Source organism: Solanum pennellii, chromosome 1 (genome assembly GCF_001406875.1).
Source record: "Solanum pennellii chromosome 1, SPENNV200".
In the NCBI taxonomy this organism is placed as follows: domain Eukaryota; kingdom Viridiplantae; phylum Streptophyta; class Magnoliopsida; order Solanales; family Solanaceae; genus Solanum; species Solanum pennellii.
The window spans coordinates 80,654,689-80,671,366 of record NC_028637.1 but is presented as its reverse complement, the minus strand read 5'-3'; the positions used below and the strand labels follow the sequence as shown (position 1 = coordinate 80,671,366).

At 31.7% G+C, this 16,678-nt stretch overlaps 2 protein-coding genes across 2 annotated transcripts; one reads left to right on the top strand and one right to left on the bottom strand.

Annotated features, from left to right (window-relative positions):
* Positions 1 to 7,394: 7,394 nt before the first annotated feature.
* On the top strand, positions 7,395 to 13,033 carry LOC107030445 (SNF2 domain-containing protein CLASSY 4-like). The gene is made up of 5 exons (XM_027912727.1): positions 7,395 to 7,503; positions 7,606 to 9,279; positions 10,389 to 12,205; positions 12,316 to 12,405; positions 12,782 to 13,033. The coding sequence occupies exons 2-3, from the start codon at positions 7,624 to 7,626 to the stop codon at positions 12,201 to 12,203; spliced, it is 3,471 nt and encodes a 1,156-aa protein (XP_027768528.1). The 5' UTR covers positions 7,395 to 7,503; positions 7,606 to 7,623; the 3' UTR covers positions 12,204 to 12,205; positions 12,316 to 12,405; positions 12,782 to 13,033.
* Positions 13,034 to 13,197: 164 nt separating this feature from the next.
* Positions 13,198 to 15,014, bottom strand: LOC107029379. The gene is made up of 3 exons (XM_015230782.2): positions 14,797 to 15,014; positions 14,005 to 14,234; positions 13,198 to 13,876 (listed from the first exon to the last, which is right to left on the bottom strand). Exons 1-3 carry the CDS (start codon positions 14,941 to 14,943, stop codon positions 13,474 to 13,476), a joined length of 780 nt encoding a protein of 259 aa, XP_015086268.1. The 5' UTR covers positions 14,944 to 15,014; the 3' UTR covers positions 13,198 to 13,473.
* Positions 15,015 to 16,678: the final 1,664 nt, after the last annotated feature.

Genomic DNA, 16,678 nt, shown 5'->3' with positions numbered 1-16,678 from the left:
TTGGTTCATTGCACAACCCCCAAAACCGCTCATGCTTGGTATCAACGAAAATGTTTTCTTAAAAAGCAAGTAAATTTCTAATTTACTTTTACATGTTTGATCGATGATAGAAAATATTTTTAATATCTGATTGGTGAATGAAAAATAAATTTCAGAAATAATTTTTTATTTTTTGTTTGAGACTAGAATTTACTCTTTAGAAAATTTTGACTCTAAAATAATCAACCTGCATAATTGATTTAGAATGCGACCCTGATATTAGAACTAGGCCACGACCTAGACTTCCGTCCTTGAAATATTTTTCAAAAAGTAATTTAAAAAAAATGCTTTTTTTCCAAAGGGTAGAGTAGAGGTGGTGTAAAAATGATTTAAATTTTTGAAATATTATTTTAAAAAAAAGTAGCTAGGGGTTGGCTTGGGATGGGGAAAGATATAACTAATGAGTTTTTTAAAAATTGTGATATTTTTCAAAAATAAATTTTAATGTAGTCATCAAAGTACAGAGAAAACAAGTTATGTACGATTTTAAAAGCATATATATATCGTAAGGCAATAATCAGATCTTAAATCGTATTTGATATTTTTAGAGAGTCCTGATATATGGTTTTTAAGAAAATTAAGATAATAAACATGTTTAATGAATTAGACGGACACCATGAAAATATTTTTTGAGAATTTCTATATTAAGCTTATTTTGTTGTGTTCACTTGATACAAAATTATATCCAACATCTATAACGACTCACAGGCATATAGTATTTAGATATGCTGAAATTTTTACTATAGAAGAATAAAAAGTACTTAAAAGATGACGTCTTATTCAAGATTTACCTAAAACATGAACAATACTCTGTAATTCAAACAGAAAAAATGTAATTTACTTCTTATAATTTGAAAAATGAAAAGGCTATGAATTATAATTGTAATCCTTGGAGATGAAATCCTTTAAATCTTCAATTTCTTCTCCAAAAACCCCCTCAAACTTAGAGCTCAAACATAGAAGTTCTAAAATTAACAATTTGATAAAACTCTATAAAATCTAATAAAAATTTAATAAAATTCGATAATACGCTAAAACTCTCAACAAGTATTTGCAGTTTTACAAGTTAGTGCTGTAGCGGATTACTCGGCGTAGTTAGTCGGAATCATTGTTTAAGTCGATGATTCACCCTTTGGTAACTTCATCGCTGTCTTGCGCTTAGTCCAAGCATCTTCGTGTTCTGGATCACTAGTGATAAGGTACTGCTTCGCGAAACTTTTCAGCGATGCGTCGACTGCTCCTTTTCACCGCCAATTTGATTCTTTCCTTTACGGCTCTGCACACTGGAAGATTTGGAGTTGAGTCTCTTGGATTCTTCATTTTTGTCTTGTAACAAGACTTAAATTTTCATGTCCATTTGAATGCAAGCTCATTTTGGTATAAATTTCTATCTCTTGTTCATGTCTTACAAAAACCTCAATTCTTGGGGTGTGATTTTGTGAATATGGTGCAAATTAGTTGTTGGGTCTTGCTTGCTGTTAGTTTATTCGTAGTTTAATTGTGATTTCGTTTAGTAGTTGTGAATGAATCTAATGAGGTTATACTTGTAAATACAATCTCATATATGTGTTTTGGCTTGCTTGAGAGAGAAGTTGAGAAACTAAGACTACTAAATTGATCGTCGGTTGGAGTGGGTTGACATGAAGTTGCTCGAGAGAGAGCGCTTATCCCCTTAAAGTCTAGCCTAATCGCAATTATTCTATGATTCTTCTATCAAAAGCATGTACCCAATAATCTCATTTATCTCGTATTCCTATCGCATTCCAAGAATCTCTCTCCTTGATCCGCACTTTTTTTTTTTTTTTTTGTTTTTACTTACTAGTGACACCTCTTGATTTAATATGTTTTTATAGGATAATGTCTATAACTATGACTAGTTAGAACTAGATTTTACTTTTCTACTAAATCTCACAATCACTCCATGTGAAAACGATTACAACCCTTGGTTGGGTTATTATACTACGGTACGATTGTTGACACTTGTATTAGAATTATGTCTTTGATGACGTCACCGATCACGCAACACAAGAGAAAAAAAAACTAGCTTCTAAGTACATATTTGGTTTACTTTTTTATTGGACGGACTTTGGACGGTTAATTGGGTCACATTTTGAATTGATTTGATATTGAGAATGGCTAAACATATAATCTAATTTGAGTTTCATTTTAAACGAATTTTCAAGGCATTTTTCCTTTTTAATCTTTTTGGGCTTTCTCACCTTAACACTTCAAACACAAACTATATAGATCTCACTAGTTTAGGTCCTAATTATTAGGGTTTATGACAGTTTTGAATATTAATTTTTGTGTTATTTCGTCCTTGTGGATACATGTACCATTATTTGTCAGATATATGTATTCGATAGCTTGAATTGAATGGTTGTAACTAATTTCCTTAATTAAATAAGTAATTTAGGATTTTCATAATATATGGATACTTAATTATGAAAATTCAAATCCCTTAATATAATGCAGAAATTAAGGAGTGTATCTACGTCTAGATAATTTCATTTATTACTCTTTGAAATTTATTAAGGGTATGTTTGGAAAGTCACCTAGTAATTGAAATTCATGTAATCACTGAGGTAGTAATTACCACAGAGAAAATGCACAAGTACCCCCTAACATATGTCGAAAATCTCAGTGACACACTTATACTATACTAAGGTCCTATTATCACCATAAACTTATTTTATAAAGAATTTTCTACCCCTTTTCGGCCTACGTGGCACTATTTTGTGGGCCCAACGCGTGTTGATATTTTTTTCAAGCTAGTGTCATGTAGGCCGAAAAGGAATAGAAAATTATTTATAAAATAAGTTCGGGGAGAGGAGGAGGGGGTAATAGGACCTTAGTATAATATAAGTGTGTCTCAGGGATTTCGGGCATAGATTGGGGGAGTACTTATGCATTTTTCCAATTACCATTCTAGTAATTACATTATATGGTAATTACATTGATCTGTTTGGTTGCCACAATGCAATTATATTGTAATCACACATGTCCTGTTTGGATGCCACAATGTAATTACATATGTTTTGTTTGGATACACAATTGCAATCATAAAATTATATTAATTTTAAAAATTAAAATTAATTATTTAAAATTTATACTAGACAAATAAGAAACTTTAAAATAAGATTAAATTAAATGTTTAAGATATATATTCTTTCTTAAAAATATATTAATTACTAATAAACGTATATTCTTTAACTAATATATAAAAAATAATTGATTTATATTTTTCAAATTAATATATTTCAATTGAATAGATCTTAAAAACTAAAAGTATAAAGCTTTACGAATATCATGAAATACATGTTTGATAAAAAGATTAATTTATAAATAAATGTCATAAATTATTGAATGTTTGACTAAAATATAATCTATCAAGTCTAATTAAAAAATGACGTGCAATGTGAATATCAATATTACTAAATCAAATTAAACTGAAAATAAAACATAAGTTATAAATTCAAAACAAAAATTTAACATAATACTCTTATAACAAGTTTCAACATAGCATGCATAAATATGATTTATTTTTATTATTTTTTTCTTAACTAAGAAAATGTAAGTCTAAAACCTTACTTAACAATAATTTCTATTTTAATTTTGAAAATTAGGGAAAATGCACAAGTACCCCCTCAATCTATGCCCGAAATCCCAGAGAACACTTATATTATGTTAAGGTCCTATTACCCCCAGAACTTATTTTATAAGAAATTTTCTATCCCTTTTCGGCCTACGTGGCACTAACTTAAAAAAAAGTCAACCAACATTGGGGCCACAAGATTGTGCCACGTACGCCAAAAAGGTATAGAAAATTATTAATAAAAAAATATTATATTCATAATTCAAGCATCATTTTTACAACTTTCATTATCAAAAAGAATATGAATTCAATAAATCGATTCATATATTCATAATTCTTCGAACCCTTATCGCTATCACTATTCATTTCAGAACCGGTCTTCATTGAATAATTTTATTCTTCAAAATTAAAGATAAAATGATGGAATACCATAAGGTGTTTTAAATTTTTAATTCAATATTTAGGAGTTATGAATATGAAAAGTATGGGTTCGAAATATTATTAAGAATGAATATGGAATAAATGAGTTGTGAATGTAAAATCTTTATTAAAGCAAATAAAGTAGGAATAAAAACAAAATAAAGAAGAGAGGAAATAATGCTTAATATCTATAGTAGTTACATGAAAATTATTTTATGAAAATGGATGTCAACCTTTGTTGTTTAAATAAATCTTAAGAAGTAGTTTTAGAAATTATACAAATAGGAAAATTTTTTAAAAATGTCAAACGTTTGAATAAAAAAATTATGAAATTGGAATTTTTTAAACAATCATACTAATTTATTGTGTATAAGTTGTTATATTAATTATTATATTTATTAATGAAGAATGGAGAAGTCACTCTAATTTCCAATCACGCATTCTCCTTTCTCAATTACATTCAATAATTTTACTTTAATTAAGAAAATAAAGAAAAATATCAAAAATAAAGGAGGAAAAAAAGATAAATATGAATAGTAATTTTAGAGGTGTCACATCATCTTTTATATATATATATTAAATTACTAATTCCCATATTATTATCTCTCCATGAACTTAATTAACTGCGAACAAGAATAATATTACATTAGTATTTTAAAAAGACATTCCTACTTTAATCAAACATGCAATAGATATATTAGTTAATTAATAAATATTACTTTAAATAATGTTTTTAAAATTTTTTAAAATTTAATGAATGTATCTTATTTTCCACCCCTTAAATATAAGTGATATTCAAAAAAGAAGACAAATAGAATAATAAACAACAATGAAAGATAAAAAAAATTGAAAGAAAGAGAGTGAATATAAATAAACGCTTCTTCTTGGGGAAGAAATTTTTTTGGATAGTGTAATTTCTTGAAACCATCTAGTGATTTAAGACTTTTCTTTTAGTAGTTTACTTTAAAGGGTATTTTAAGTACAACAAATAAATGAATTCATCCAATCACCCTTCTTATTTCTGTAAAATTACAACATTATCCTAAAATTTACTGCTCGTGTCATTTCATGCCAAAAAATGTTCAGTCAAATATATTTTTCGTTAATTTAATTATCGATTTAACAAATTTACCCATCAAATAATCGGTGAAAACGAATCTATAATCACCCAAACGTCTTTCACCCAGTTTCAATTATGGGAAAATTTTGGCAGGGCAATTTTTTTGGCACAAACTGTAAATTTAAAGTAATATTGTAATTTCACAAAAATGAAAATAACAATAGCATAAATTCATTTTTTTGTTGTACCCAAAGTACCTTCTAAAATAAAATTACTAAAAGAAAAGTCTTAAACCACTAGATGATTTTAAGAAATTACACTCTCGAATTTTTTTTTCCTTCCCAATAAAAAACATTGTCAAATACATTTATTGTAACGGAAAACGGCCTAAAATACTCTCAAAGTATTGAAAATGGTACAAAATTACCCTCCATCCACCTATTGGCTCCAAAATACCCTTTCCACCCACCTATTAGATCCAAAATACCCTTGTCATCCACCTTTTGGTTCAAAATTGACCACTTATTTAACAGTTTTATATTTAAACTATTTAAATATTTTTTAAAATACGTGGTGCTCAACTATTTGTTATAATTTAACTTATTAGTATAATTTATATATCAATCCATTACCCACCGATTACTAATTAAATTTCTCTTAATAAACCCGTCACGTTATTAATGCAAGCTACTGCCAATTGAGTGTTTTTAAAAACTATAGAAGTAAATTATCATACATTCAAGTGGCTAAATAAAAATCACCGATAAACTTAAAAGTCTGACTATGTTCATCTTAATTATTCTTACGTCTCAATTATGTGATGTTACTTCATAGGTAACTTTTTTTCAAAATAATATATTAAAGGTTTTAAAACAAATCATGAATATTTATAAAATATATTTAAAAAAGTGTATGAATTAATTCGGGCTGTATTACTTGTTTACCTTTAATCATAAATTTCTAATTCAATTTTGAAAGAAAGTGTCCTCCTAAATAAGCGGCTCAACCTAAATTTAATTGGGTTCGATTCGGACTCGAATTATTTTGGATGTCATTTTCAGGAATCTATAATTTCATCGTGTTTTAGTAGTGTTTATGACGATTTTGATATTATAATTGGATCATTAATTGAGTGAGGTTTAGTTAGTAATGAGTGGGTAGTGGGTTGGTTTATAAATTATATTAATAAATTAAAATTATAATCAATAGTTGAACGCCAAGTTTTTTAAAAAATATTTAAAGAGTTTAATTTTAAAACAATTAAAAAAGTTGTCAATTTTGAACCAAAGGTGGATGACAAGGGTATTTTGGAGGCAATAGGTGGATGAAAAGGGCATTTTAGAGCCAATAGATGGATGAATGGTAATTTTGTACAATTTTCAATACTTCAAAGGTATTTTAGGTCCTTTTCCGTTATTGTAATATATTCTTTCAATTTTTTGATCTTTCATTATTATTTATTCTTTCATTCTTTTTCTTTTTTAATATCACTTCTTTTAAGGGGGAAAATAAGGTATATTTGTTAAATTTTTATAACATAATTTAAAGTAATATTTATTAACTTGTTGATTAATTAATACCTCTACAAAATAAGAATAGTAATATTTTTACAATTTCAATAATTATATTTTACGTCGAGAATAACACTACTAATTTTCATGAAATTGAAAATATTTAATGAATTCATTATTACTAGTTAAATTTTTAAAAAATAATATTTCCTTAAGAATAATAATTGTAGGGATAAAGTGAGAATTTTTTAAAAACTAATTTTAAAATAAATAAAAAAGAAAAGTCAAAAATAATTTTCTTTTTTTTCAAGGAAAATTTAAGTGATTTTGAAATCAATAGCCAAAAGACTATTTTTGTTATTTAGCATTGTCATGTCAATTCCTGCCAAAAATATATCCCGCCATTTAGCAATATTCTTTGAATTAAAGATGATTTTTTTTTGAAGCAAAACTCTTAAATTTACTTTCCCTAGGTAGTAAACAAATCCAATTCTTTTCGGATCAATGGATACTCTACCCAAAAAAATAAATAAAATGATTAAGCTACTCTATAAAACTGTAACCTACCAAATATGATTAGACTCTATTACAAGTAATCCAATTCCTTTTTTAATTATAATTTACAGCTGTAGAAACATTAAATGCTTCTTAATACGTAAACAAAACAACATAACCCAATCCCCTTTTTTCTTGTTCCCGTTTCAGTATTTAACTCTGCTTTTAAAAATTGAAAAAAATGATAATTAAATTCCCTCTCTTTTCTCTTCCTTACCAAAGCCAATTACACCCCACCCTCCTATCTCTTTTTCTCTTGTGTCACGTCTATTTGATCAGTCTCTGTTTTTTACAGTTTCAAGAATTGAAGGGTTTTTCTTCAGGTAAGTATTTGTGTGATTCTTTTTTGTTGTGATTATAGAGAATATGTGAATGTGCTTTAGCATTTTGATTAACAAAATTGTGTATTTTTTTTTTGGACTTAGGTGCAGTATTTTAGAAAGATGGATTCAGGGGATGGGTCGTCTGTTCCGAGGAGGAGGACTAGACAACAGTTTCTGAAATATTGTGTTGAGTTTATTGAGAAGAGGAACAAGTTGAATAAAAGAGGTAATACTACTCACTCTTCTACTACTACTTGTGTGAATATTGAAGAGGATGATCATGTGAGGAAAAAGAGAATGAAGGTGGAAGAAAAAAACACATCTTGTGGTGGGAGTATGGTGAGAAGTTTGGGAAAAGGAAAAAAGAAGGTGGACAGTGGTAAGAGGAAGTTAAGTCCAGGAACTTGTGAGTCTGTCATGAAAAGGCCTTCGGAAATATCTGATTCTGATGATGACGATGACAATGGTGATAAAGATGATTTGGAGAAGGATTCTGATGTTGTTTTTATTAGGGATGATGCTGCAGACTGTATTGTAAATAGTGGATCAGGTTCAGGGTCTTTGTCCAATGTGGGTTCTGTTGGGTTAAGGAGTGGTATGTTGAATGAAGCAGATGATGTTATTTCATCTACTTCGAGCATGTGTAGGACTTCGGGTCCTAGTGGGTCGCGTAAATCAGAGGAGCAGGTTGATATTGAGAAATCAGAGGAGCTTGTTGATCCTTTAAAATCACAACAAGAGTTTAGTGATACAACTGATTCTTCTGAGTCAGAATCTGAAGCTTCAAGTGATGAGGATAATGATCGCCCCGAAGACAAGGATTACCGGGTGCATGAATCATCAACATCAAGTGATTCTGATGATGACAATGATGGAGTAAAGGCATCAGAAAAGGATTATGATGATATGACAAGTGGTTCTGATGATGACTATGATGGAAGAAAGGTATCAGAAGATGATGTTCTTGATCTGAATTGTGTTGCAGAACAGAACAATGAAAAGGGAAAAGGATCTGATTATATCAGAAGTGGTTTTGATAATGACTATGATGGAAGAATGGAATCAGAAGATGATGATTTGAGCTGTTCTACTAAGCAGAAATCCAAGGAAGAAGGGAAAAAGGAGTCAAATGGGAGGCTAGTACCTCAGCTTGCTGTTGCGAATGAAAAGCACAGACGTCGAGCATATCTTCTTCGGCCACGCTCACTATCCAAGTCCAAAAAGAAAATGTTAGACCGTGGAAGTTGTAGTAGACCCGTTGTTCTTAGTGATGATGAAGGGTCTATATCCTCGTCGTCTGAAGAGGCTGGTGAGTCGGTGCAAAATGCTGTTGTTCAAAAGGAACAAAAGGATGTTATTCAAAAGGATAGAAGAATTCGGAAGAAGATTCTTAAAGATTCTGAATTTCTGAGGTTCGTTGTTGATTCTATAATAAATGGCGATAATCCTGATAAAATTACTACTCCTGAAGAGAAGAAACAGGTTCCTGTCAAAGAACCACTTCCTTTGATATTCCGGTTTGAAGACGAGGAGCCTCTCCTCCTGGAGAAACAAGAATGGCAAAAGGAAATTGAAGATCTTTTTGCTGAAATGGACATGTGTACCTTAGAATCATGTATTGGCTTCACAAATTCATCTGTTTTGCCAATGCAGGGACCAAAAGTTAGTGACTGTCAGATGGGGAACCACCAACTTGTTCTAGATGAACAAATTGGACTCATTTGTAAAGTTTGTTCACATGTGCATCTGGAGATCAAGTATATCTTCCCTTCTTTTGTAAGTATAAGAGTTTTGTTCCTTTCAAGCACTTACCTTTCAATTAGAAACACAATTTACAAGATCTATTGTTATTACTTTAACAGATTCATCTTTTATTTTAATAACTGTATTTAGTAGTAGTTTTTGCTCTATATGTGCATGCCAATTTACAAGATGCTTTTTACCGGTTAGGATAATTGAGAACGGAAGTGTGCTTGACATAGTGCATGTTAAGAATAGGGGCAATGCAGCTGGTTCTATGCCTAAGAAATTTGCAACAAGTTCTTGGATGTGGAACTTTTGAAGTTTGTTACATCCTAATGTTTTCTCTTTCAATTAAATGGACATGCTAACACAAAATTATATTTGTCTTCAAAAGCCCTATAGTTCCTCTCCTTCCATATGGTCCACCATATGCAAGCAGGGACGAGTTTCCACCAATTTTTTTGACTAACTGCCTCATCATTCTGGTTCCAACATTTCAGCAAATCAACACTTGTTGCTGGCACTGACCATCTGATTTCTACCATGTTCAAGAATAGTTGCTATAATTGTCCAGTAATAGGTCAATGAATGAATAGATGACTATTATTTTCCCCAGTAGCTCCACACAAAAAGCATCTAGAACAAAGTTGGAATTCACTTCTTTGAAGTTTATCCTGTGTGAGACAAGCATTTCTTGCTATTAGCCAAGAAAACCATACCACCTTAAAAGGAGCCTTCATCTTCCAATTGGATCTCCTGGCTACTGATTAGTTGATTGTCTGTGCCTAATCAGAATATTATAAGCTGAGTTTACAGAATAAGTTCCTTTACTAGTGGGCTTCCATATAAGTGAATCTTCAGTGTCTTTGAACCCTTGGAATCATTCCAAGGTCTTGAAAAATTCAACAACTCTTTCCAACTCCCCATCATGCAGTAGCCTTCTAAAAGTAATATTCCATTCGTGTACTTCTTTTGCTGATTCCAGACAAATGTCTGGCATAGTTTCTTACTCCATACAGTTGTATTTATACTTAATACCCCTGGTTACATATTCTTTATCCATTCTTGCATTTGATTTTATAAACTCTGCTCTCCAATTTATTTTTTGTTCACTCTTAAATTCTTTGACATGTTATCTGCAGGCTGACAGAACCCGAGGGAGGTATGGAAGAAAGTATTTTGGAGATTCATCATCGCTTTTGGATGCTGGCGGCTTTAGATATTATGATTCTTCTGCAGTCGATGATTCTGCTATTTATGTGGAAGGAACTGTGTGGGATTTAGTCCCCATGAATGCCAAAGCAACAATGTACCCTCATCAGCGTGAAGGATTTGAGTTTATGTGGAAGAATATTGCTGGAGACATAATCCTTGAAAATCTCAGAGAGCCTCTATCTGGTAGTAGGGGAGGATGCATAATCTCGCATCCACCTGGCACTGGCAAAACCCGTCTGACCATAGTCTTTCTTCAGGCATTTCTGAAGCAGTTCCCAAAGTGTCGGCCTGTGATCATAGCTCCAGCCAATTTGCTTCTTAACTGGGAAGCCGAGTTCAAGAAATGGGAGGTGGACATTCCCTTCCACAACTTGAACAACAAAGATTTCTCTTTCGAGGAAGATGAAGCTACTGTTAGTGTCTTCCACTGTTTATCCCGTGCTGGAAAAAGAGATCCACAGCTTATACGCATGGTGAAGCTAAGATCCTGGGCTAAAAGTAAGAGTGTCTTGGGAATTAGCTATGACTTGTTCAGGATTCTGACGGGAGAAGATGGGGATGGTTACGCCAAAGAGATTAGAGAAATACTTCTCAAATTACCTGGTCTTCTGGTCCTTGAAGAAGGGCACACTGCTCGGAATGATCAAAGTCTTATGTGGCAAGCTTTGAGCAAGGTTGAAACAGAGAAGCGTATACTTTTGTCTGGAACTCCCTTCCAGAATAATATCAAAGAGTTGTACAACACCCTCTCTGTAGTTAGTCCAAAATTTGCTGCAGATTTGGAGCATAAATGGACTTCTCTTAGCAGTTGCATTGACAAGAATGTCCATGCCTTGGAAGAGCTTAGGGATATGATTGCACCACTAGTTCATCGATGCGGTGAAAATGTAAAGAAGGAAAGCCTTCCGGGTATAAGGGACACTGTGATACACTTGAAACCCACAGATTTGCAGAAGAAGCTGCTTAAGAGAATTCCTGAGAACCCAGGCTCCTTTTACAAACAAAATGCGGTGTCTCTGATCTCTGTTCACCCTTCGTTAGTGGCAAATAGGAGTGAGTTCTCTGACTTAGAAAGCCAGTTAAAAGAAAGAGGATGCCGATTGGATCCAAATGCTGGAGTAAAAATGAAATTTGCTGTTGAACTGATCAGACTTTGTGATGGCTTGAATGAGAGGGTTATAATATTCAGCCAGTTACTTGATCCTCTAAAGCTGATCAAGGAGCAGCTTAATTCTCTCTTCAACTGGACTATAGGCCGAGAGATTCTCTATATGGATGGTAAACTTGATGTAAAGCAGAGGCAAATATCAATAAACTCTCTGAATGACCCTAAGAGTGATGTAAAAGTGCTTCTTGCATCAATAAAAGCATGTTCAGAAGGGATAAGTCTTGTAGGGGCTTCAAGAGTGGTTTTGCTTGACGTTCTCTGGAATCCCTCAGTAGAGCAGCAAGCCATCAGTCGAGCTTACAGGAATGGGCAGACTAGAGTTGTGCATGTTTACTGTCCAGTGATATCAAAATGGGAGGTTGACAAGATCCAACAACAGACGAGGAAAAAGTATCATTCAGATGTACTTTTGTCTAGGAATGAAGTGAATACTTGCCAGGTGAATCCTTCATATTCTCTGTCAGATGATAACATACTAGAAGCCATGGTTCAGCATGAGAATCTCTGTCATATATTTGAAAAACTATCTCATGCACCACGTGTGGTGCCTACGACATGCTTCCCTGCACGATGAAGGTATGCTTTTTTCTCATTTGCTAGAACATGAAGCAACCAGACTTGTTTAGTGTATTTTGTTAACTGTCTGTTTTTTAAAAATGGCTCAAACCTTATCTCTTTCTCGTCAGATCAGTTGGAGCATTTTTTTGGTTGCGAATTGATGAAACCTGTTGGGACATAATTTTGAAGCCATCCTACTGTGAGGTGCTTTATGACAGGTACACAATCATTCAATCAGTAAGATTTTTTTCTGAAGATGCTAAAAGATGTATTCATAACTACTACTGTAATTGTTTCCTTGTTAATGATATTACCAATGAATTAATGATATTACCGATGAATTAATTGATATTACCAATGAGTGATCCCAGGACACCAGAAAACTTCATTAGTAACTAGTGCCTTGCGTTTGTCTATAAGCAAATTAGTTATAATTCGTATTACTATTATTAACTGGCGACACTCTTAACCAAATTATGACTATTATACTTTCATTTGATACTACTACATTGCAATTGAGTTGTTTATACTGAATACAAACTTTACAAAAAAAACAGTTTTATCTTTTTCTTATTCCTTTCCTTCCAATTTCAGGCTTTTTGATGCAGTTGTACAGTTTTTGTGAAAAGAAAAGAATGCAACAATGTGCTGATTCACAACTGGTTACGCTGATTCTATAGTTGCAGATACGAGTTTTCATCAACCAGAAGATGTTCTTGTAACTGTATAAACATGGTTTTGCCTATCATTTTTTTGTTCCAGACCTGTGAAAAGTCTTTTGCTCCTTTATCTGTGAAGCATATCCGTAACACCATTGTATTTGGCTCAAGCCTCATGGTATATATATATATATTTGTTTCAAGTTGAAGATAGTAGTAATTAGTCAATTCTGTGATGGAAAATTGGAATCATAGTATAAATATCTTCACATGATTACCAAGTTATCATTATGTAGGTATCATATCTTATTTTCAGGATATTAAGAAACACCTACAACGAGTAATCGTATAAAAGTGAAAGCCCCCTTTACATAGAACTGTTTTTTGGTATCAATATGAAGAATGTGAAGTAGTTACACTTAGAAACAGTTGTGTCCATAAACCAAAAAAAGATTGGTAAAAATTATATACAAATCAATCTTGTTAGGAAACAGAAATAACACACGCTATATGTTTTTTTTCCTCAGCTACATGATGAATTGCAGTGGAATCAAGATTTTCTGCCCACACATTCAAGATCACACATAGTATATACATTTACAATGTACTCATATGTTGTGGTTTCCTTCAAACCAAGTGCAAGTACTTGTCAAAGTCAGATAAGTACTGTGCTAGTGAAGTAGTATCATGTTCAATATTACTCTGATCTGTTCTTAAAATGGGATTTTCATTAGGAACAGGTCTAATGATTGTTCGAGGAGATCTTGGCGGAGATGCAAAAAGCATAGAGGTCTCCAGGATTTGACGACTAATGTTTTCTTGATGAAGTAAGAGTCGTTGTGCACGGAGAGCTGTGATGTATAAACCAGCAGCCAAGAAAACTGTCAATAGGCCAAAAACTCCAGCAGCAGAGAATAACCCCTGTCCAAGTACTAAACAACTTTCTCTTGGTGTTTCCCAGTGTCTTAGGTGTCCGGACTCAACACTTAGCCCTATTAGTAATAATATCTCCGCAACAGCAAATGAAACCCTGTTTAAGATTGAAACACAGCATGCATGCATTAATTAACTACCCTATTAGACATGTCATACATTTTCTTGGAAGATTATTTATCGACGATGATCATTACTAAAAAAGAAAAGGTGCCACATACGTACCAGGTAGAAACAAAGAAAAATCCAGCTTGCCAAACAAGAGTTTTGACAGATGGGGAATTAGGATCCCAATAAAGTACATGAGGAGGAGTTGTTTTGCTCACAACAATCAACAAGTAAGTGTGCTCAATCACCATAGCAATAGCCAGAACAAAAAAAGCAGCACTAGCACACAACAGAGGTGTCTTCCCACTACCACTATATGTGCATTCATCTTTACCTCTCATTCTCACCTACAAACCTCAATCACATAAGTTAAATTTGAACAAGAAAATTTGTACATATTTTTGAGAAAAAATATAGTCTAACTAATTAATTCTTTACAATGATGACAATGTAAACTCTTTTTCATAACTTGAAAGATAACTATAGGTAATGTGTCCAAAAAATACATGATTTTATTAATTTGGAGCATCTCTACAACAAGTTAAAACACACTAGTAGTATAAAAAATCTTTATACCATCATTATATACAAGATGAATCAAAAAAAGAAATTAAAACGTGCCCGAGAATAAATTAAAGATCTACATTTATTCATACTTCTAAACTGTTAATGAATATAAGTTGAATATGAACAAAACATATTTCAACAAAATTTGTCCATATTTTTGAGAAAAAATCTATAGTCTAACTTAATTCCATACATTGATGATAATGTAAACAACTTTTAACAATTACTACATCTAAAAGATAACTATAGGTAACATGTCTAAAAAATGCGTGATTTTATTAACTCGGAACATTATGGTACAATATAAATATCTTTATATGGCCATACAAAATTAAAACGTACCTGAGAACGCGTAGCCTCAGCAATGAGGGAGAGAATGAAGCAAAAGAGGCCAAGAAGTATTGACAAAACCATAAGAAATGCACCCATTTTGCTACCTAAATTGGTGCTAGGGCGACTTGGTTCAAGATCAGCATGAGTCACAGCCATTGTGCAACAATAGGAAAACAAATTTGAATTCTACAAAAAAATATATATACAACTTTAATTTCACAATCACCCATAAAGAGGATAAGAGTTTTAGAATTACTTGGAACAAAGGTTGCTTAAAGGCCAAATATTCTTTTGTTCTTCTTCTTTCTATCTAAGTTTTCACACATAAGGTTGTTATAATTCAAAGCTTTTTAAGCTTAATCTAAAAACAAAAAAAAAAAGTGATACCAACTTTATTCAGCTTAGTTAAAGCTATATACCCTAAAAGATTAACCTTTTATTCTTGATCTAAGAAAGGGAAATAACATATTAGCTTAGTGTAAAGAAGCTTTCTTTCAAAACGATTGATTATATTTTATACAATGGAGGACTTTATTAAGTACTAGTGCAAAATTTTGAATCACTTTTTATCATTTGTCGACCAAAATATATACATGTATAAAAAAAAATATAGCACGAGGAGGCATCTTATTTTTGTTTCTTTACCAACTTTTGCACTCAAGGAATAATTTATCTAGTCCTTTGTCATAATGAATATTAAAATGTTGAATTTAAAAACATTTGAAACTCTTGACCTCTTTTCCACGTTTCTTTTGGTGGACAATATTTGTCTATTGAGATGATATTGGTTTGAATTTTATACTTACTACTTATTGAATGACATGTTAGCATCCTAAAACATTAGTTGTGTGAACTTGTAAATAAAGAAGTGAAGCCTTAAAAGGCCATCGCCTGATTATAATTTATAGGGCATATGGGAGAACTTTCGATAAGAGATAGACAAACGATAGGAAATTCAATTATACGATAGTTGTAGCATAAAATATTAACTATCCTCATTTATTTTATATATGACCGATGAAGAACTCCCAAAGATTGAGATAAATTTAAAATTAAGAAAGTATGGTTAATTTATACGTGCATGCACATGTGTGTATATATATATAAATAATTGGAGTTCGAAGTCAAAAAGAAAAACAAAAAATTACCAAAAATTTTAAAAGGGCAAAATCGCTACTGTCGAAGCGATTTCCCTCTGATACATTGTCGTTCCGATTCTTTTTTTTTTCGCTAGTATCGTTTCTGTGCCAACGCTTTCATAGAATTTGTTTTTAATTTTTTTCATGAAAATCGTTGCTTTGGCAATTTTTATATATATATTTTTTAAATCGTTGCCCTGCAACTTTTTACTTAATTATTTTTTTAAGGGAAAATTACATGGGATGGCAAACATTCTTAAGGAATTATATAATAAGGGTGTAGTTTAATTTATTTACTTTATATAATTATATTTTTTTTTGCCATAATTAATGGGACCCACCACCTATATTTTAACCAATCGTAAAAATATTTATTTCGATATTGTATATAATTTTATACAAATCAATGTTATCTCTCCTATTCCTATTCCACCTCTTTCTCCTATAATCACTCCTATCCGATTATGAAATTCAAATTGGCAAAAATTTCACTTCTCCCTCCGGTATTGATTTCTACTTTCACAGATAACCGCCAAAATTTAGCCGTGAATCCATTTTTTTTATTTTTTTCCTTCTTCAACAATTGTATATGTATTGTGCTTTTTAGTTATTTCATATTTTTTTGTTAAAATAATCGATCGTTCTTATCAGATTATAAGTTCTTCAAAATCAGAATGGATGAATCATCTTCATCTATGAGGAATACCAGAGGTATGCCATTGCATGTCAATTTTGTTGACAATTTATCCTCG

Excerpts from the sequence above, each read along its gene's own strand:
- LOC107030445 (XM_027912727.1), top strand. The coding sequence starts at position 7,624 with ATGGATTCAGGGGATGGGTCGTCTGTTCCGAGGAGGAGGACTAGACAA. Across the intron at positions 9,280-10,388 it reads AGTATATCTTCCCTTCTTTT|GCTGACAGAACCCGAGGGAG; the intron begins GTAAGTATAAGA and ends TGTTATCTGCAG.
- LOC107029379 (XM_015230782.2), bottom strand. The coding sequence starts at position 14,943 with ATGGCTGTGACTCATGCTGATCTTGAACCAAGTCGCCCTAGCACCAAT. Across the intron at positions 14,235-14,796 it reads CTGAGGCTACGCGTTCTCAG|GTGAGAATGAGAGGTAAAGA; the intron begins GTACGTTTTAAT and ends TGAGGTTTGTAG. Across the intron at positions 13,877-14,004 it reads TTTTTCTTTGTTTCTACCTG|GGTTTCATTTGCTGTTGCGG; the intron begins GTACGTATGTGG and ends AATCTTAAACAG.